This window comes from Tamandua tetradactyla, chromosome X (assembly GCF_023851605.1).
Source record: "Tamandua tetradactyla isolate mTamTet1 chromosome X, mTamTet1.pri, whole genome shotgun sequence".
NCBI lineage: Eukaryota > Metazoa > Chordata > Mammalia > Pilosa > Myrmecophagidae > Tamandua > Tamandua tetradactyla.
The window spans coordinates 105,338,030-105,359,710 of NC_135353.1; the positions used below are offsets into that span (position 1 = coordinate 105,338,030).

The 21,681-nt window shown below is 41.3% G+C and overlaps 1 protein-coding gene and 1 pseudogene across 1 annotated transcript in view; both read right to left on the reverse strand.

The window, feature by feature from the left end:
• The window catches only part of AR (androgen receptor), a 189,791-nt gene extending 186,038 nt beyond the window's left edge, over nt 1–3,753 (reverse strand). The window contains exon 1 of the mRNA XM_077145595.1: nt 1,569–3,753. Coding sequence (XP_077001710.1) covers nt 1,569–3,097 — 1,529 coding nt within the window. The 5' untranslated portion in view covers nt 3,098–3,753. The remainder of the gene's footprint in view (nt 1–1,568) is intronic.
• Nucleotides 3,156–21,155, reverse strand: LOC143671987 (serine/threonine-protein kinase ULK4-like; annotated as a pseudogene).
• Between the last annotated feature and the right edge of the window lie 526 nt (nt 21,156–21,681).

The following is a 21,681-nucleotide window of genomic DNA, read 5'->3' on the forward strand; positions in this document are numbered from 1 at the left end:
TGTTTCTTCAACAACCCAGAAGACAACATTTTATGAAATCCTGTCCTCCTCTTCTCTTTTCTCACACTGTGCGATCAACCTTTCAAAAAGAAAAGCGTCAAAGAAAAGAGGAAAATTTCTGGATTTAAGTTGCCTAACAAAGATGCTGAGAATAACAAAGAAATTTTTGAAAAGTCACAAATAAAAGAAAATAACTATGGAAAAGACGAATTCAGAGGCACATTAACTTCTGACACACCTGAGGAAATTAGTTCTTCCATCAATACTCCCTCCCTCAAAGGGATAAACTAATACCATAATTTGCTGCTGGGGGAAAAATATTTGACGTGGTCTCAGAGAAGCTCAACAACTGCTGTAAGGAAGAATTTTTAATATGCAAGATGAAATTGCCCACTACTTTTCTCACATCCTAATTAAAACTCTGTAGCAAGATTGTGGCTCATAGGTCACTAACAATTCTTACTCAATTTATTAAAGGTAAGAGCTCATGTTTTAAAATGCAAGCATGTCCTTCAAAAGAAGGAATATATTGAAGGATCTCACTCCTCTCTCCCCAAAGCAGATCTCTGAGTACACTGGAATAGCAGGAACTCCTTTACAAAAACATTTTTCAACACTTTCTCTAAGTCAGACTCAAGCCTAGTTAAATTGTTCATTAAGAGGACATTCTACCCTTTGTAGATCTGATGTAGACCTGAGGTAGGGGGCTATTGATCTGCTATAATCCACAGTGAAAATAAACAGTTTACAAGAGAAACTTACCCAAGCAACTATTTCCAACAGTGTCAACCAATGCTAAGAAATCTGTGAGGGCAAATCCTGCCCAGTTTTTACGAAGAAAGTTGCCCCTTGGTTTTTGCCTACCTTTGCCTTCTCTAAATGTTCCTGGCTGGACTCTCCCCTCCAACCTCCAACCTTTTGGGGTAAATCTCCACTTGCTGCCAAGGAAGGGAATTCACCCCTTCACAGAAGGGCCCAGAAAACCCCAAAACCACACGTTCTTTCCCTAATCCAGCACTCCAATTTATCTTTTTGGAGGAGGCGGGTTGACTTAGACCAGTGTTTTGCCTCTAACCTGAAGAAAGGCCACAGTTCGCAGGGCAACCCTAACCAACCCTAAAAGGAGAAACTGCCCACATTTCCTGTTGAGGTTATGGAATTTGGGGAAGGGAAGGGGAAAAGAAGGAGTTTAAGAGCTTTATCTCTAAAGGCACCAGTGCAGTAGGATTTAAGTTTGAAGCCCAGGGGATATAGAGTATCACCAAGCAGAGAGGATTTTAGGTGGCTGGGGCAGTTCTCCAGGAATCTGGAAGGGCACTCACCTGCACCCAGGGCGCTCAGCCCGGGTTGGGGAAGCACGGTAGAGATTCAGAGTGTGCAGGTCAAACCTTTAGCAGTCAGGGAGTCCCTGAGAGGGCTCTAGGTTTAGGGTGGCCCTTCCCATGGAACACTACTAAGGACTCCCAGGTGTAGTTGGCGTGCTCGCGCGGGGAAGTGAAGATACCCCAGTCCGCAGACGGACTCTGAGCCCTGGGCCGAAGGGCGACATTCTGAGAGGAGGAACTTACCGCATATCCCCATAAGGTCCGGAGTAGCTCTCCATCCAGGAGCCGATCTCGCTTTTGACACAACTGGAGCTGGGGTAGGGTACTCTGCTCACCACACCGCTGGGATACCACACCTCGGGTGGGGGAAATTCACCTTCCTGGCCCGCCAGCCCCTGAGGGGGCCGAGTGTAGCCATAAGGGGCTACAGGTACCGCCTCACTGCCTGAGTTGCCACCACTGCCACTGCCACACGGCCCATACAACTGGCTTTCTTCGGCTGTAAAAAGAGTGTGCCAGGAAGAAGAGGCGGCGGCTGAAGGCGAACCGGAGCCTGGTCCCGTTGCACCCCCGCCGTGCAGGCTCGCCAGGTCTCCGTAGCGGCATTGTGCCGCCGCGGCTGCCCAGGCGCTGCCGTAGTCCAGTGGGTTCTCCAGCTTGATGCGGGCATGGGGATGGGGAGGCGGCGGAGGGGGAGGAGGCCCGGCCAAGGCCAGCGGAAAGTTGTAGTAGTCGCGACTCTGGTAAGCTGTTGCCTCCTCCAGTGCTCCAGACTTGTAGAGAGAAAGGGTGGATGGTAGCTCAAGAGTCCCGGAGCTCCCAGTCTCGCCGCTGCCTGAACAGCCCAGGCTCTCGCCGTCCACACCTTTAGCGTAACCTCCCTTGAAAGGGGAATATTCAGCAGATTCTTCAGTGCCTTTGCCTGGGCCTTCGTCCAGCAAAGAACCTTTGCATTCAGCCAGTGGGGCGCAAGGAGTGGGGCGGACAGCGGGTGGGCCTCCCAGGAGCGGGGCATACATGCAATCTCCCCGAAGCTGTTCCCCAGGACTCAGATGCTCTAACGCCTCCACACCCAAGCCCATGGACACAGACACTGCCTTACACAGCTCCTTGGCGCTATCTGAGATAGTGGAAGTGCCCCCTAGATAACTGTCCTTGGAGGAGACGGGAGCCCCACCGGCCTCCCTTGCTCTGCCACTGCTGTTGCTGCTGCTGCTGCTGCTGCCTTCGGATATCGCCTCCTGTTGCTGCTGAAGGAGTTGCATGGTGCCGGCCTCGCTCAGGATGTCTTTAAGGTCGGTGGAGCAGCTGCTTAAGCCCGGGAAAGTGGGGCCCAGCAGAGACAACGTGGATGGGGCAGCTGAGTCATCCTCGTCCGGAGGTGTTGGCGACTGCCGTGGCAGCCCCTTGCCGGCCGCCACGGCGGCTCCGGGCTCTGGGACACAGCCGCTCTCAGGGTGGCTCTCTGGGCCTGAGCGCTGTTGTGAAGACTGCTGCTCCTCGTCAAGAGCAAGGTAGCCTGTAGGGCCTCTGCTCTGGGCTTCGGGAGAGCCATCCTCACCTTGCTGCTGCTGGTGGGGGCTGGTCTCCTGCTGCTGTTGCTGCTGCTGCAGACGGGCACCGGGAGGTGCTGCGCTCGCAGCCTCAGGGTGCCGGGGACCCGGGCTCTGGATCACTTCGCGCACGCTCTGGAACAGGTTCTGGAAAGCTCCTCGATAGGTTTTGGACGGCGGCCGGGGGTAGACCCTCCCCAGCCCTAACTGCACCTCCATCCTTGAACCTGGCTGAATCTGCCACCTAATTTCCTTACCCTGCTTTCCCTTCTCTTGCTCAGAAGAGTTCAACAGGCTGCTGTGCGGAAGCTGGTGCAGTTAGCTGCCCACCTGCAGGAACCTCCCGAGAAGGAAACTTGCAGGAGCAATATCGCAAAAGCGCTCTGACAGCTTCAAAGTCTCGTGCAGAGGAAAACAGGCGCTGAACACGAACTGAGCTGCTAGGCTCACGGTCTGTCCCTGAATACTTGGACAGTAGATTCAAAAGATGCTCAAATCTTGAAGAAGACAGAGGAGAAAAAAAAAAAAAAAGGAAAACCCTTCCCCTTCCAAAGTCAGTTTCCACTGAAGCAGGTGCAAATAACAACCTGTTTTTATTGTTACTTGCTACTGAAGGACTGCCTGCCTTTTCATCTTTTGATTCCAGGCTCCGTGTCCTGGGGGTGAAGAGGCAGGAGCAGGAGGACAGGGAGTAGAGAAAACCAGGGGGCCGCTCCACGTGCCAGCCAGGTCCAGGCTGGAGTGCTGAAGCCGCTCCCAGGTCGCCAGGCTCCCAGGGCTGTGTCTGCAACGTGCAACTAGCTCGCCCGCTTGCAGCCAAAGGGAGTTACCTCTCTGCAAACTCCGGCTGGCTGGCCGCGCTGGGCGGGCGAGGCGGGGTGTGCGTGTGTGTGTGGGACGGGGTGGGGGGGGGCGGAGGGGGGTGTTGCGGAGAAGCGCCGGCAGAGGCAGCAGCCTGAGAGGAGACCCTGGGGGGAGGGGGGGTGGGGTGGAAGGGAAGGAGGACAAAGGCAGTCGTCAGTCCTACCCGGCACTTTCCTCGCTTCTTCGGAGTCTCTAGCAGCTTTTAAAAACTTCACCGAAAGGAAAGGGCAGCTCCGGGGCGGCGGCTTCGAAGCCGCCGCTCTGCAAGAGGCGTCGGCTGCCGCTGGAGCCGAGCTAGAGTTGGCAAGGTGCGTCCCTTCAGTTCCCGTCCGGCACTGGGTCGGCTAGCTCCGTCGCCTTCCTTCTGTCGCCTCCTCTGCCTTCAACCTTGCTCCGGACCCTCCAGCTGGCTCTCTGGGCAAGCCGGCTCCCCGGGATCTTAGAGGGGGCGCTGGGAGGTGGAGAGCAAATGCAACAGTTTGCGAATCGGGTTCCGCCCCCGCCGGGCCGGCCTCCCTGCCTTCCCACCTCCTTTCCTCTCCCCTCCCCTTTCCTTTTCTCCCCTCCCCTCACCGCGTACAAATGCTTGGTGGCTTTGGAGAAACAAATGCTGGCGCAACGTGGGTGAAGGCAAGAGAGGCTCCTCCAGCCCTGGAGAACCCTTGTTCCTTGAATATTTCCCGCTCTCCTAGAGCAGACTTTAGGTGCCAGGGCCTGAGCTTTATTTGAGGACCACGCTACCCAAGAGCCTAGAGGCCACCCTGGCTAGATTTGGTTCTGAAGCCCAATCTCAGTAGTGGACAGTGAGAGAGGAGAGGTGGAAGGGAGCTAGGGAGAGGGTTAGTGTACCTGGTCCTAAGAACTATGAGGGATTCTGTTCCAGACCCAGGCGTTTGGGAGAGCAAGCTGTGGTCAAGTCAGCCTACACTTGCTGAAACCTTGGAGATTCCTCCATAGGGGTAAATTTGGCCTCATGGCAGGATGCCAGTTGTTCTAGGGTCATCTCTTCCCTCTTTTGTTCCAGTCTTCTTATCTGGAATTGCCTCCAACCATGCACTTCTTACCTATCCAGACATTCAAAGGCAAACTCATCCAATCAGACAAACACACAAAAACATGGAAGACCAGAAACACTTAAGATATGTATATATAGATAGATAGATACATAGATGTATATATATATGTTTGTGTGTGTATATATATATATATATATGTACACTCAATTTTTTCCAAGGCAAAATCATTTGCTTCTAAATAGGCCCTTTCTTTTCCAGTCTGCCTTTACATATTTTAAGCTTGCAAATTGCACTCTTAAGAAAAGGAGCCTACCTACATATGGCTACTTTTCCTCCTTTTGCTGAACAGCCAGTAGTGGAAGGTGAAGTAGGGTATGGTAACTGCTCTTTTGTGGAGGAGGTCCCTTAGCCCCTAGGAAAAGTTGGAAGGTAGATGGCAATGGAAGTGTAGAGGAAATGGTAAGGTGCCAGGGATAGATTTATAAGGAATGAGGCTTCATTGATTTCAGCAGGGGCCCTGGACCTGCCTACCTTTTAAACTCCTTACATCTCTAGATCTGAGCAGGGTCTGTCTGTCCCAAAGGGCATATAAAGATTTTTGCCTGGGCCGCTTCTACTTTTTACAAGCTTCTACAGAGGAAGGCAGGGTTGTTGCTTTATCTTGTACCCAGCAAAGCATCATGGACTTTTATTTACCCTGAACAAAGGAGATAATTCAATATTAAAGGAAGGAAAAAATGGACAGGATCAGCTCTATTTTACAGGTGAAGAAACTGAAGCAAGAACATAATTTGACTTTGTTTTATGTTCCATATTAGTAGAATCTAATCTAGTCTTACATCCTGTTGCTATTTGGTTAGACACATCAATCTCATGGGCACTTTGGAAAACGGCTGTAAATGAATGAGGAGCCCCTCTAACTTAACTTCTTTGGAGGTAAAAATTTATCCCTTGGGATTTTAATGGCTGCAGGTATACGTGAACATACTTCAACCATAGCCTTCTGTTGGTAAGGAATCTCACAAATCCCTCCTTATGGCTAAAAGAAGCCAGTCTCATTAATAGAGACGCCAATTAAACTGTAATATAGCTAATTCTTGATTTCTTATTGTAATGGGGAACAGAAATATGCAATTGAAGTATATAGATACTTTGAAAACCTTTTTCAAATAGCCAACCACAGCTCCAATACACCAAAGCTTTAAACTAGGGTTGCTCAAAGGAATTGAGAGGATGGCAGGATGATAGAATAGAAAGAACGCAGGTAAACAGTTTGTCACAGAATGACAATGAATCCACTTCTTTACCTCAACCTTAGTTTCTTGGTCTGTGAAATGGAGGAAGGAGGAAGACGAGATCATTGTTAAGGTCCCTTCCAACGCTAATAATTTAGGATGCTATAACTGGCTTCAGTTTTCTTCTTATTTACATTCAGTAGGGGACAGAGTATGAAAAGAAATGCTAATGGCAGCTAAGTGGCCAATGGTCAGGCATGAGGAGGGAAGTTAAAAGCAAAAAAACTTGATAAAATTAAGGCAAGAAATAATTCTCCCAATTTATTCTTTGAATAAATGTCAGCCCAACAGACATTCAAACCCAAGTCTGATGGATTCCAAAGTTCATGTTGGTTCTATACCACCAAAATATTTTTACAATTTCCTCAATAGAAAATTGTGGCCAATAATACCTAACTTCACAGGGCTGATATGACAACTAAAAAACAGAATGTGTGTGGGAAAACTTTGTAAACAGAAAATAATTCTATAAATGTAAAGGTTCACTTGGCTGTTTTTTATTTTTAAATTTAATGCCATCAACAATTATATTATTATAAAACAGGTAAACTATTATATTAAGGGAATTTGCTATATTTGAGCTCTGGATGCCGCCTTCTCAAATCCTATTTTCCTCTCTATCAAGAGACGCTGTTGATTGTACTCAGTTGGTTCAGAATTTTGGGGAGAAGGGTGATGGAAAAGTTTTGATAGCAGATGGTCATGGTAGCACAACATTGTGAATATAATTAGCAGCACTGAATTATATATTTGAATGTAGTTAAAGGGAAATTTTATGTTGTATGCATGTTGCTAGAATGAAAACTTTTTTAAAAAAACAAGACTGTACAACACAGTGTACCTTAACATAGACTATGGACTATATGGTTAATAGTACAATTATAATAATATTTTTTCATCATTTGTAACAAACATACCATACTAATACAAAATATTAATAATAGTGGGGGAGTTATATGGGAACTGGGTATTTTCTGCATAGTTTTTCTGCAAACCTACAAATTCTCCAATAAAAACATTATATTAAAAAAAAAGACATGGTTAAAAACATTATACAAAAGTCATTGTTTGTACCAGCTTCCTTCAACTTCTTTTTTTTCCAATTTTTTAAGCAAGTCAAGTAAGTAACCAGTAAAATCTTCTCAAGATTGTCGAGTTGAGGGTAAATTTCTGCTATGGTTTCCTCAGCATATCAGGGAGGCTGTGTTAATGGGGTTTACCCTAGCTCTTTGCTCAAGAAAGCCAGAATGAGCTGTCCTTTAGCAAATGGTGGACATTCTCCAAATCCTGTGAGTTTTATTTCCTAAATATTTCATAATCTGCCCACTTCTCTTCATCTCTGCTGCTGTTAAACTAGTTTAAGTCACCATCCTTTCTCACCTGGATCACTGCAAATGTTCCTCGTTCCACTTTTACTCTCCTAGAGTCAGTTCATCATTGTGCAGCCAGGGGGGTATTTTCCAACAGCCTTATTAAGGTATAATTGTCATACAATAGCCTGCCCATATTTAAAGAGTACCAATTGATAAGGTTTCCAATATGCATACACACGTGAAACCAACACTCATTCAAGATCATGAACATATCCATAACCCCCAAAAGTTTTTTGTGCCTCTTAGTACTTTCTCCCTCCAGCCCTGTCCACTTTGAGGGCTATGAAGGACTATTTTGTCATTTCATATTTTCTTCCTGCCCCTCAATGTTAGAGCTTCTGTCTCATCTTCTCCTTTCCCATAGCTGCACCCCTAACAATTCCCCTTATCACCCTATTCCAGACCATCTTCAACAGAATCAGAATCAGAGGGTTCTTTCTAAAAAGACAACTCTGATAACATCATTCTTCTGCTCTATAACTTTCAATTGCCTACACCAGGGGGTTTCAAACCCAAATGCCACCTAAGTAACAAAAGTGAATAAAGAGCACCTGGTGTTGGAGATCCAAAAGGGTGTGGTGGAAGCCGTGACCAACTAAGAGCAGATGTCCCATATAAAGGGGCCAATCACCATTCAGCTCTAACTGATTGTTGCCAGGCAGGAATGCATTATTAACGTCCCAGATGTTCCATTATTTTCAAGAACAGCATTCCAGATTTTAATGTGAAATCTCCTGACTTTTTTTTGAATGTTGGCAACTAATTCAATTGGCTCAATAACATCATGCAGGCCAACCCTCTGCAGGCCAAACAAAACATGTCTGTGGACAAGTTCATGGGCTGCCAATCTGCAACCTCTGGATTGCAGGTTCAAGTCCAAGTTCCATAGGCTGGCCTTTAAAGTCCATCACAGTTAGATCCCAATTTCTCTCTCCAGTCTGTTTTCCTACTTCTTCCTCCTGCGAAATGTCACCTCTTCAGCTGCCTTAGACTTCTTAGGCTGCCTTTCACTGTACCTACATTCTCAGCCTGCCTGCCTTTAGGCCATGCTGTTCCCTTCCACTGGAATGTTTTTCTCTCCTATCCCTTATGACTAAATTCAACTTGTCTTTCAAAATACAGCTCCAATGTTGAGTTCTCTGAGAAACTTTTCTGGATTTGTTAATCATAATTTGTGTAACATTTTATTATCGCTTCTAAAATACTCATTGCAATCTGATATGCACCCTAATTAGATATATACATATCACAATCTCTTACCTCAACTACCTTGCTGATGCCCAAGTATGGTGAGTAATCCTGTCCACCTCAAACATGTGGAGCAAACATTAGGTGAGCTGTGGCATAGCTTAATTAAATCTTTAGTATAGCAAGACATTTATAACAAAGCTTTACAGTTACATTGGTGAAAAATAAACATACTTTACACTCCTACATATGTTCTATGCGATCTTTGGCTAATCACGTAACCATTCTGGGACTTTTACTTATTTGAAAAATAGAGTAATTTCCATCTTAGAAATAAGCAACTTTCATCTTGCTGATCTGTTGTTATAACCAAATAAAATAATGAATACAAACAAAATTTATGAGTTATTATAATTATTGTCTGTCCATTATGTGCCAATACATATATCACTTGTAATCCTTACAACAGCTCTCCATGAGAAGTATTATGGCTTGTTGTTTTTCATATTTTGAAGATTACAATATTGAGGCAGAGGTGGAGTTTGGGGCCTGGTCTTTTTGACACAAAGAATGCTGATATTGCCTTTCAGGCATTAGACAACAGTTATCTACTGTTATCATCTGTTTAGTGCTATTTACTTTTCAAAGTGCTTAAGGATATTTGACCCCAAGTTTAGATGTCAGGGGTAACATTTGGGATTCAAAGTTGAAACTCCACATTTAAAAGGTTTCAAAACATGTGAAGTAGAGGTCAACAGTTGTAAATCATTTTAGCAAGACCCTTCTCTCTCTCCTCACACACACCTCACCCTTCCCAGAAGAGAGGCCCTATCCCATTGTACTCTAGGAATATCTAGGAATAACTGTACTCTAGGTGACAGTATCCTTAGTTGAAAAGCAAGTTTATACATAAGTACATATGGGGGATCTTGGCTCATTGTTATTTCATCTCCACCAGTTTCAGAGAAGAGAATCAGTAGCTGCCAAAAGGGAAAATGATCATAAATCAGAGAAGAAATGTCACCTATAGGCCTTTAAGAATAGAATGGTCTGGGAAATCAGAATAGGATCCAAAAGATGCAGTTGAGACTACTACTATCTTTTGTAGCAGCAGAGCCTCCTTGTAGAATTCAAAGCTATGAGAGATGAGTCACTGAATGACTGCCATCTTATCCATTTTATTTCTCTGGATTAAGAAAAAGGAGATGCTTTCAGCCTTATCTCTGTGGTGTCTCTAAGCTTTGCTCCCTGAAAGCTGTAGTGCCTCCTGACCTTTGTATGGGAAACTGATGTTCACAAAGGACATTTCCATACAATAGCTTAGTTAGTCTTCACAGCAGTTTTTGGAGTCAAGCAGAACATATACTATTAGCTGTGTTACACAAAAGAAAATGCTGAGCATTTGAAAGATGAAGTGACTTGCCCAAGGTCATCCAGCTGTTCAGAGACAGAGAAATATGGGGCCACATTCTTTGTCAGAGTTCTGTCTTCCACACCAGCTTATTTAGTGATTAACTACCCCCTGTTACAAGTGATCCCCATCCTTAAAAGATCCACATTATTTACAGCTAACTGAAAACTTAAATTAAGTTTGGACTAGATACACCTTGCAGGTTCCTAGCAGCAGCTTCTTGGCAGATGTGACAGTGACGCCACTAGTTGTGTTAGAAGAGGAGTCTAAAATCATTTGCCACTGCTTTCTTCCCAAAGCCCCCTCAGAGAAGTATAACTTATCTTACTTGCCCCTGTGTAAATACTCCCCACCCCCTAAGTTTCACCCTGACCCAGAGCAGCTAACCACTTAGAATATCATGGATCAATCTGTGATTGTCAAAGAGTTCTTTAATTTCTGGCTAAGTTAAAATGTAAATCAATGAAAGGAAACGGGCATTCTCTCATACCTTGGAAAGTAGAGGGTTATTAATAGGAATCCTTACACTTTACTTAATGAATCACAAATAGTGTCCTCATATTAGTTGAAAATCTGTGCCTTTATTTAGATAAATTCAGGTTTGTGGGTAATGGAATTCTGAACTATTATGAGAAACCCATAGAGAAAAGCAAACAGTATTTTCCAACAGACCAAGACTGATTATATTCTCATAGAATTTCATGGGATACCAGTTCTGATCATTTTCTTTCCTGAATCAACTTAAATTTAGGACTAGAGCAGATCCAAATACAGCAATGACATACTAGCTAATCAGCAATAGCCCCGTAGCAATAGTCTCTTATCTGATATTACCATTCCTCAGTCACCTGCTTCCCAACATTAGACATAATACAATTGCTTGTGCTATGGCATTACCCAGGAAACACACCTGCAAAGCTATTAAAAGCACCCCCTGCCATAGATAGCGAACCAGGACAGGGATGTTGTGGCGGTTTGGTGTTACTTATCCCAGGAAAACATTTTTAGACTTGGCCCATTCCTTAGGGTGTGAACTCTTGTAAATGGGACCTTTTGATGAGGTTACATTGGTTAACTTCTAGCCCAGGTGAATCAGGGTGGTTCTTAATCCTATTATTGAAGGCTTCATGGAGAAGATCACAGAGAGAGAGAAAGCTACAGGAAGTCAACAAGACACAGAGAAAGAAGAGGCCACCACATACATTGACAGGTGACAGAAAAGCCAAGGATCAAGGATCTCTGGTAGCCAGCATTAGAATGCCTCAGTCTTCCAGGAGAAAGCATTGCCTTGTTGAAGTCTTGATTTTGGACTTCTTCTAGCCTCAAAACTGTGAGCCAATAAATTTCCATTCTTTAAGCTAACCCAGTAAGGCAATTCTTTCTTGCTGGACTGGCATTCTGGGCCTGACTGCCAGCAATCCTTGGTTCTTGGCTTTTCTGTCAAATGGCAATGTATATGACAGTATCTTGTCCTTTCTCCTCTAGGAATTGTTGATTTTTTAATTATTGCTTTCCATGGCCTTCTCTATAATTGCCTGAATTGAATTCTGTTTATAAAGGACTCCTACTACTCCAGTAGTAGGACTGAGACCCATCTTGATCGAGTTGAACCACACTTCAACTGGAATAACCACATCAATCGGTTCACACCCACAAGAATGAATTAAATTTAAGAGCATATTTTCCTGGAGTACATAGCTCCAAACCACCACACTTACATGGTGTCCAGCCATTCTTCAAACTTCTTTATGTGAATTAATCATTTAATCCTCAAAATTTTATGAGAAAATGACTTTAACCACTCTCATTTCACAGATGAGGAAAGAGATGCTTAGAGAAGTACAATAACTTGTTCATGGTCTTAACAGCTACTAAGTGGAAGAGTTAGGATTGAAACCCCAGAAAGCTGGCTCCACAGTTTATGTTATCTCAACCACTAAATGATATTTGCATATCATATGCATGGTCTTTCTCTCATTGTCAAAATGCAGAGAAGCTCTCAACAAGTTACTGACCCTTTCTTAGCACTCACTGTTTGGTGGTAGGCATCATGTTAACCCTCAAGAAGTTCACAGTGTTAAAAGAAGAATCAAGCTCATCATTTTTAACATTAATGAAATGGATTTTATCTTTTATTTTATTGAACAATCAGAACAATTTGAACTGTCCAGAATTTTCAAAGAGGTTTTTCTTTCATCTAATCCTAACAACAACTCTATGAGTTCATCTGGGAAGGTATTTTTATTCTCATTTCACAGATGAGTAAGAGAGTTTGAATTACTTGCTCAAGGTCACACAGCTTGAAAATAATACATACAACATTCAAACATCTTGTGACTTCTGATTTCTCTTTTTTTCTAATTTTTTTTTTTAGGGAAGTTGAGGGTTTATAGGGCAAACAAAAATGAAATGCAGTAATTCCATATAACACCACACCACCAACACCTTGCATTAGTGTGGAACATTTGTTACAATTGATGATACCAAGTTTTTATAATTGTGCTATTTTTTAACAGTACTTACATGTGTTAAGATTATTGAAAGATTATTAAAATAGTGCTATTAATGACCGTCTATAGTTTACATTAGTCGTATTTTCCCCAAATACCACCCTTTTATTAACGTCTTGTATTATTGTAGTACATTTGTTATAATTCATGAAAGAACATTCTTATATTTGTGCTATTAACTATGGTCCATCATCTACAACAAGTTCACAGTGTTACACAGTCTTAAGGTTTAACCTTTAATTTTTTTTTGAGTAACATGCCACCTAAAGATTCCTCTTTTAGCCACGTTAACAAATGTAAATCAGAACTGTTAATTACACACGCAATAATGTGCTGCCATCACCACCATCCATTCCCAAACCCTTGTAATCAACCTAACTAGAAATTCTGTACAAATTAAGCGTTAACTCCATATTCTCTAACACAAATCTATATATACCCTGGTAACTTATATTCTAGATGCTAACTCAGTTTGCTTATTATAATTAGTTCATATCAGTGAGATCATAAGATATACATCTCTTTGTGTCTGGCTTACGTCACTCAGCATAATGTCCTCAAAGTTCATCCATGTTGCCGCATGCATCAGGATTTCATTCCTTTTTCCATTGTACGTATATACTGCATTTTGCTTTTCCATTCATTGGCTGGAAGACACTTGAATTACTTCCATCTTTCGACAATTGTAAATAATGCCATTATGAACATGTTGTGCAGGTGTGCAGATATCTGTTCAAGTCTCTGCTTTCACTTCTTCTGGGTATATAATTAGTAGAGGGATTTCTGGGTCATATGGTAATTCTATATTTAGCTTCCTAAGGAACCACCAAACTTGACTTCCATGGCAGCTACACAATTTTACATTGCCACTAACAATGAATGTGTTTCTATTTCTCAACATCCTCTCCAAAACATGTAGCTTTCTGGTTTTTCTTTTCTTCACATGGGCAGGCACGGGGAATCGAACCCGGGTCCTCGGGCTTGGCAGGCAAGCATTCTTACCTGCTGAGCCACCATGGCCCACCCTGTGTTTTTTTTAATAGTAGCCATTCCAGTGGGTGAGAAATGTTATTTCGTGGTTTTGATTTGCATTCACCTAATAGCTAGTGATGTTGAGCATCATTTCATTTGCTTTTTAGCCATTAGTATTTCCTCTTTGGAAAAATATCTATTTAAATCAGTTTGTTTGTCTTTTTATTGCTGAGTTGTAGGATTTCTTTATATATTCTGGATCTTAAACCCTTATCGGGTATGTGGTTTCCAAATATTTTCTCAAATTATGTAGGTTGTCTTTCACTTTCATAAAAATGTCCTTTGTGGCATAAAGGTGTTTAAATTTTGATGAGATTTCATTTACCACTTTTTTCTTTTGTTGCCTTTGTTTTGGGTATAAGTCTAAGAAACCATTGCTTATCACAAGATCCTGATGATACTTCCTTACATTTTCTTCCAGGAGTTTTATTTTCCTGGTTCTTATATTTAGGTGTTTGATTTTTTTTTTCTGCACGGGCAGGCTCCAGAAATCGAACCCAGGTCTCTGGCTTGGAGGTGAGAATTCTTTTTTGGACCATTTTGAGATAATTTCTGTATGTGGTGCGAAATAAGGATCCTCATTTATTCTTCTACATATGGATGTCACGTTCTCCCAGCACCATTTCTTGAAGAGACTATTCTGTCTCAGTCGAATGGACTAGGTAACCTTGTAAAACAATCAATTGTCCATAGATATGAGGGCTGATTTCTGAACTCCTAATTCAATTCCATTGGTCAACATATTTAGCCTTGTACCAGGACCATGTTGTTTTGATCACTGTAGCTTTGTGATATGTTTTTAAACCAGGAAGCATTAGGCCTCCATGTTCGTTCTTTTTAAAGATGTTTTTGACTATTCAGGGCCCCTTATCATTCCAAATACATTTGATAATTAGGTTTTCCATTTCTAAAAAGTAGGCTGTTGGAATTTTGATTGGGATTGTACTGAACCTGTAAGTCATTTTGGGTACAATTGATATCTTAAAGATATTTGGCCTTCCAATCCTTGAACTTGGAATGTGTGTCTAGTATTTAGGTTTTCTTTGATTTCTTTTAACAATATTTTGGAGTTTTCTGTGTACAAAACTTTTATCTCTTGGTTATATTTATTCCTAGATATTTGATTCTTTCAGTCGCTGCTGTAAATGGAGTTTTTCTTGATTTCTTTCTCAGATTTGCTCATTAATATATAGAAATAATGCTGATTTTTGCATGTTGATCTTATATCCTTCTACTTTGCTGAATTCATTTATTAGCTCTAATAGTTTTTGAAGTGTTTTTAACAAGAAAGGTTGCTGGGTTTTGTCAAATGCTTTTCTTGCACTGATGGAGATGATCATGTTTTTTATCCCCTTTGTTCATTGATGTGGTATATTACATTACTTGATTTTCTTTTGCTGAGTCAACTTGCATACTTGAGATAAATCCCACTTGATTAAGGCATATAGTTATTTTAATGTGATGTTGGATTTGATTTGCAAGTATTTTGTTGAGAATTTTTGCATCTATATTCATTAGAGAAATTTGTAATTTTCTTTTCTTCTAGAATCTTTATCTGGCTTTGCTTTTAGAGTGTTATTGGCCTCATAGAATGAGTTAGGTAATGCTCTTGTCCTCTTTAATTTTTAGGAGGAGTTTGTGCAGGATTGGTATTATCTCTTCTTGGACTTATTGGTAAAACTCACCTGTGAAGCTATCTGTGCCTGGGCTTTCCTTATTGGGAGGTTTTTGATGACTGATTCAGTCTCTTTACTTGTAATTGGTCTGTTGAGATCATCTATTTCTTCCCAAATCAATGTAGGTTGTTCGTGTGTTTCTAGGAATTTGTCTATGTCATCTAGGTTTTTTTATTTGTTGACGTACAGTTGTTCATAGTATCCTCTCATGATCCTTTTTTATTTATGTGGTATCACAAGTAATGTCCCCCCTCAAATTTCTGATTTTATTTATTTGAATCTTCTCTCTTTTTTCTTTTTTCAATCTAGCTAAGGGTTTGTCTATTTTATTAATCCACTCAAAGAACCAAATTTTGATTTTATTAATTCTCTCTATTGCTTTTTATTCTCAATTTCATTTATTTCTGCTCTAATGTTTGTTATTTCTTTCTTTCTGCTTGCTTTGGGATCAATTTGCTGTTCTTTTTATGGTTGCTCAAGGTATTCAGTTAGATCTTTGATTTTAGCTCCTTTTTTGCTATAAGCATTACATTTATAAATTTCCTTCTCAGCAGTGCATTCAATGCATCCCATAGGTTTTGATATGTTGGGTTCTCATTTTCATTCATCTTCAGATATTCACTGATATCTTTTGCAATTTATTCTTTACTCACTGATTGTGTAAGTGTGTGTTGTTAACCTCCAAACATATGTGAATTTTCTATTTCTCTGCCTGTTATTGATTTCCAGCTTCATTCAATTATTGTCAGAGAAAGTGCTCCACAAGCATTTAAAATCTTTACATTAACTGAGACTTGTTTTGTCCCAACATATGGTGTATCCTGGAGAATCACCCATGAACACTTGAGAAGATTGTATATCCTGGTGTTTTGAGGTGCAGTGTTCTGTATATGTCTGTTAAGTCTACTTCATTTATCATATTATCAAGTTCTCGGTTTCCTTACTGATCATCTGTCTAGGTGTTCTATCTATTGATGAGAGTGCTGTATTGAAATCTCCAACAATTATTGTGGAGATATTTTTTCTCCGTTCAGTTTTGCCAGTTTCTGTCATGTATCTTGGGGGTCCCTGGTTAAGTGTATATGTATTTAAGATTGTTATTTCTTCTGATTGTTTGTCCCTTTTATTAATATATAGTGTTCTTCTTTGTCTCATAACAGTTTTGCATTTAAAGTCTATTTTGTCTGATATTAGTATAGCTACCACAGCTCTTTTTTGATTACTGTTTGTGTGGAATACCATTTTCTAACCTTTCACTTTCAACCTATTTTGTCTTAGGATAGGCAACATGTAGATGGATCATACTTTTTTTTATCCATTCTGCCAATCTGTGTCTTTTGATTGGGGAGTTTAATCCATTAACATCAAGTGTTATTACTGTAATGGCAGTATTTTGTTTTTATAGGTCATATCTTATTTTTGTCTGTTTTTTACCCTTTTAATTACCCTTACTGATAATCTTTGATTCTACACTCTCCTCCAAAGCTTTCTCCTGCCTTTTCCTTTCAGCCTGCAAATCTCCTTGAGTAATTCTCATATGGCAGGAATTTTGCTAACAAACTCTCTCAGCTTCTGTTTATCTGTGAGTATTTAAAACTCTCCCTTATTTTTGGAGGCTCATTTTGTCAGACAAAGATTTTGGTGTTGATATATATTTTTTTTCAGTACCTCAAATATGTCATTCCACTGCCTTCTCACCTCCATGGTTTCTGATGAGAAATCAGCATTTAGTCTTATTGAAGAGTCTTTGTATGTGATGAAGCACTGTTTCCTGCTGCTTTCAGAATTCTCTTTTTATCTTTGGCATTTGACATTCTAATTAGCATATAGCTCAGAGTAGGTCTATTTGGATTTATTTTGTTTGTAGTTTGTTATCTTCTTAGACATACACATTTATGTCTCTTAAAAGTGGGGAAATTTTCAGCCATTATTTCCTCAAATATTCTTTCTGCCCCTTTTCTCTTCTCTTCTCCTTTGGGGACACCCACGATGCCTATATTTGTGCACGTCATTCTGCCATTCAAATCCCTGTGATACTGCTCAATTTTCTTCTATTCTTTTCTCTACCTGTTCTTTAGAGTGTATGATTTTTTTTTTAATTACATGGGCAGACACCAGGAAGTGAACCCAGGTCTCCAGCATGGCAGACAAGAGCTCTGCCATTGAGCCACCACTGCCTGCCCTAGCGTGTATGATTTTGCTTGCTTAGTCTTCCACTTTGCTGATTCTTTCTCCTCCCTGTTCAAATCTGCAGTCATGTATTTCTAGAGTATTTTAAATCTCTATTATTTTCATCCTCATAGTTTATGTTATATTTCTTTTTAATACTTTCTAATTCTTTTTTATGCTCACACTTTGTCTTTTTTATATCCTTTGTCTCTTTATGTACATTTTTTCTTCGATTTAGGAAATTTGTTTGAACTTCTTTGATTATTTGTTCCAAATTCTTGTCTCTTCTCAAGTTTTAGTTTGTTCTTTTGACTGAATCATAGCTTCTCTTTTCTTAGTGTGGCTTCTAATTTTATACTGATGTTTGCATCTGATTATCTTGAGGAAGTAACTCTGAATATCAGGTTCTTCTTGTATAAGGTTTGTTTTTGTTTGGCTTTGTGTTAAGGCTTTTCTTTGAGGCTTGGCCTAATGTTTTCTGGATGTCTAGAATAGCCTTAGTTCAACTGATCAGATTTTCTTAGCCTTTTTTTCATGTGATTCTTGCTCTAGATATGTGGCACAATTTTTTTCTGGGCTCAGCTGACTTTGTTAAGTCCAGAATACAGCACTGAGTGGTGATGTGGAGCATATATTTCAGAGATGGCTCCTCTGTGCAGCCAGGCTTCAGTGCTGCAGAGTGAGCTGTTGCTACCTGCCTTCTTGCCCAATATTCAACAACTCAGAGGATTTCCAGGACCAAGCAAGCCACTGTACTATCAGCAGATGAATCTTCAGCTAGGGCCTGCTGCTTCAGGGGATGCAGGAGGCCACTCATAATCTTGAGGCTCTCCAGGTGTTTCTCATTGGAGGTGATCATTCTGAGAATCCTCGACAGAGGCTTCTGCTCTTTCTGATCTTCCTTGGACCTCAGTAATTCAGCAATGCTTTCTGCATTTTCAGGAGACAGACTGTCTGGGTTTTTCCCTCCATACAGCTGAACCAGTATAGACAAACACTTTGATGATAATTTAAAAATTTCAGGAAACTTGTTGCAAAGCAGCAAAATAAGCAGGCTAGTGAGGTCTGTTAGAGGTTTGTTGAGGTGCAACAGGTCTTCTGCAGCCTGAGCATCCCCTCTTGAGACAGACTTCTTTGCCTGTAAAGCCAGCTGTACAACACTTGATGCATACATCAGAATGCCGTGCAAAAATCAAGCTGGGAAAAAGGCTGCTGTTTCATCGTTGCTTTTGTTGTCCACATCCAAGCGCAGTGTGGCAGTTTCAGTGAACAAGTTATAGACATGATGAATGAGTTCTGGTTCATAAAGGAGCTTCATATTCAAATGTTTGCAGGTAACCAGATTGTTGACTAATGCAATGACACTTTGCATGGTGTTACCCAGAATGCTTTCTTGTTGCTCCAGAATTACTTCAAATATGAATGGTATCACTTTGCTTTCTTCTACAGACCTGGTAAAGGTTGGATTTTGTTCAATCATTGCAACCAGCAGTTTCAATGCAAAGCTCCATAAGGATGTGCTTATATCAGGGAAGTAAGACAGCTCTAAAGAGAGCCAATAGTGTTTGTTTATAGCATGGTCTTTCCCAGAAACTTTGGGTACTTATGTGACACCTGAGACTCAGAGTTAGAGCTCTAAAGCTATGAAAGTCAGCACTACCCCATACAGGAACTGTTTAAAAAGCTGAAAAAGTGATCAGACATCGAGTAGAGACATAAATGAAGCTGATCTGGATAGGACTAAAGTATGTCAGAAGATTGGGTAAAGGATGATATCATCCATGTTTTAAAACTTCAACTTCTGTGTGAGACTAAAAGGAGAGATACTTACTGGGCACAAAATTTAAATTTTGGGTAGCGCATTTCTTAATTTAACTTGCATGGTCAGTTTAGTTGACACCATAAGTACATGTAACCTTGAATAAGGCATGAGATTTTGTTGGTTTGTCCAGGTTAGTGTGATGCCCTGTAAATTCCCAGAGAGATTTGGACAGTGTATAAAGAAGTATTTGCTAAGTTCCCTTGGGGGAATGGGGAGAAAAGGGACAATATTCAACTTCTTCATTTGAAGAATTTCTGATATTCTAGCAAGCAGTGGGGACAACAAATCAATAGGCTGAGCCCTCGATCTTGGGGTTCACCCCTATGAAACTTATTCCTGCAAAAGATAAACTAAGCCTACTTAAAATTAGGACTAAAAGTCCCCCAAGAGAACCTCTTTGTTGCTCAGATGTGACCTCTTTCTCTAAGCCAACATGGTAAGTGAGCACACTGCCCTCCCCCTCTATGTGGGACATGACTCCCTGGGGTATAAACCTCCCTGGCAACATGGGACAGAAATCCTGGGATGAGACGGGAACCAGCATCAAAGGATTGAGAAAACTTTCTTGACTAAAAGGGAACCACAAAAATGGGACAAAAAGAAGTGTCAATGGCTGAGAGATTTCAAATAGAATTGAGAGGTTATCCTGGAGGTTATTCTTATGCATTATATAGATATCCCCCTTTTAGTTATTGGAGTGGCTGGAGGGAAACACCTGATCTATAGAGCTGTATTTCAATAAGCTTGTTTCTTGAAGATGACTGTATAAAGATATAATGTTTACAGTGGGACTGTGTGATTGTGAAAACCTTGTGTCTGATGCTCCTTTTAACTAGGATATGGTCAGATGGATAAAATATATGAATAAAAAATAAACAAATAATAGGGGGAACAAAGGTTAAAATAAATTGGGTAGATGGAAATACTAGTGGCCAATGAGAGGGAGGGGTGAAGGGTATGGTGTATATGAGTTTTTTTTTTTGGAGTGATGCAAATGTTCAATAAAAGTGATCATGGTGATGAATACTCAACTATGTGATGATATTGTGAGCCACTAATTGTATACCATGTATGGAATATTTGATTGCTAAGAATGTTTGTGTGTTTGCAGGTTGTTTTATTAATAAAATATTTAAAAAGAGAAAGCCAGAAGATTACTATCAGAATCAAGACTCGCTTCCTTCTCCTCATCACCAGCCTCCTGGTTCATGAGCAGAGACGTGGTTTTTGAGAGCAACCACAAGCTAAAGAACCTCTGCTCCACATTTTGGCTTTGAACCAAGGAGACCAAGGGTGGCAGGATAAAATCAGCAAGTATAGAGTGATAGATTTTCAGTAAAGTAAAATATTGTATTACTGCTTTGAAAGCTGACAATGTGATCTTGATAAATTCTTCTGATGCTGTCACTCTATAGCTCAATTTATGTTAGTCTCTCCTGAGTCTATGTGGTATGATTTTTAAGATTGAATTTTTTGTACAATTGTTTAATCTCCAGGAAAAAGCTTCCTGTGCTGGTTTGAAACTATTGTGCATCTGAGAAAAGCCATGTTCTTTAGTCCTGACTCAGTGTTTTTGGGTGGGACCTTTTGAGTAAGTGGTTTCCATGGAGATGTGTCTCAACCCATTAAGGTGGGGTTGCTTACTGGAGTCCTTTAAGAGGAAGCAATTTTGGGGAGTTGGGGCCAAGATGGCAGCTTAGTGGTGTATGGGATTTAATTCGTCCTCCAGTGCAGCTAGTAAATAGCCAGAAACAGTAAAGAACAACTGCTGGGGCCATGTCAGTGACTGGACACACAGTGTACCCAAGTCTGGACAAGCTGGATCAGCTGCGAGCCCACCCAGAACCGTGAGTTCCCCAAGCATAGCAGATGGCACCCTTCCCCCACAGGCTGCTTCCCAGAGGGGATAGGGAAGAGACATTACTAGCAGCAGGGGCTGAGTGCAACCAAGCGCCAATTGTGGAATTAATTAACAAATTTTGACTACTAAAAATAGGCCCCTAGCTCAGCTGAACATCTTGTAAAAGCTGAGGTTGCTCGTTTTTGCACCGGCACAGAGGGGGCAGGGCTGATGGAAAAAGGAAAAAAAAAAAAAACCCAGAGGTTTTTTTAGATTGGACAGCACAAAGGTGTTTGCAAAGTCCCCTTGGGAGAATTGCAAAAAAGGGGGAAAATTCTACTTCTCCATGTGAAGAATTCTTGATATTCTCACAAGCAGTGGGGACAACTAAATCAATAGCCTGAACCCTCAATCTTGGGGTTTGTTCATATGAAACTTATCCCCACAAAGGATAGGCTAAGCTTACTTATAGGCCCAAGAGTCATCCCTAGAGAACCTCTTTTGTTTCCTAGGTGTGGCCTCTCTCTCTCTCAGCCAATAAGACAAGCAAACTCACTGCCCTCCCCCTGTCCACGTGGAACATGACTCACAGGGGTGTGGACCTTCC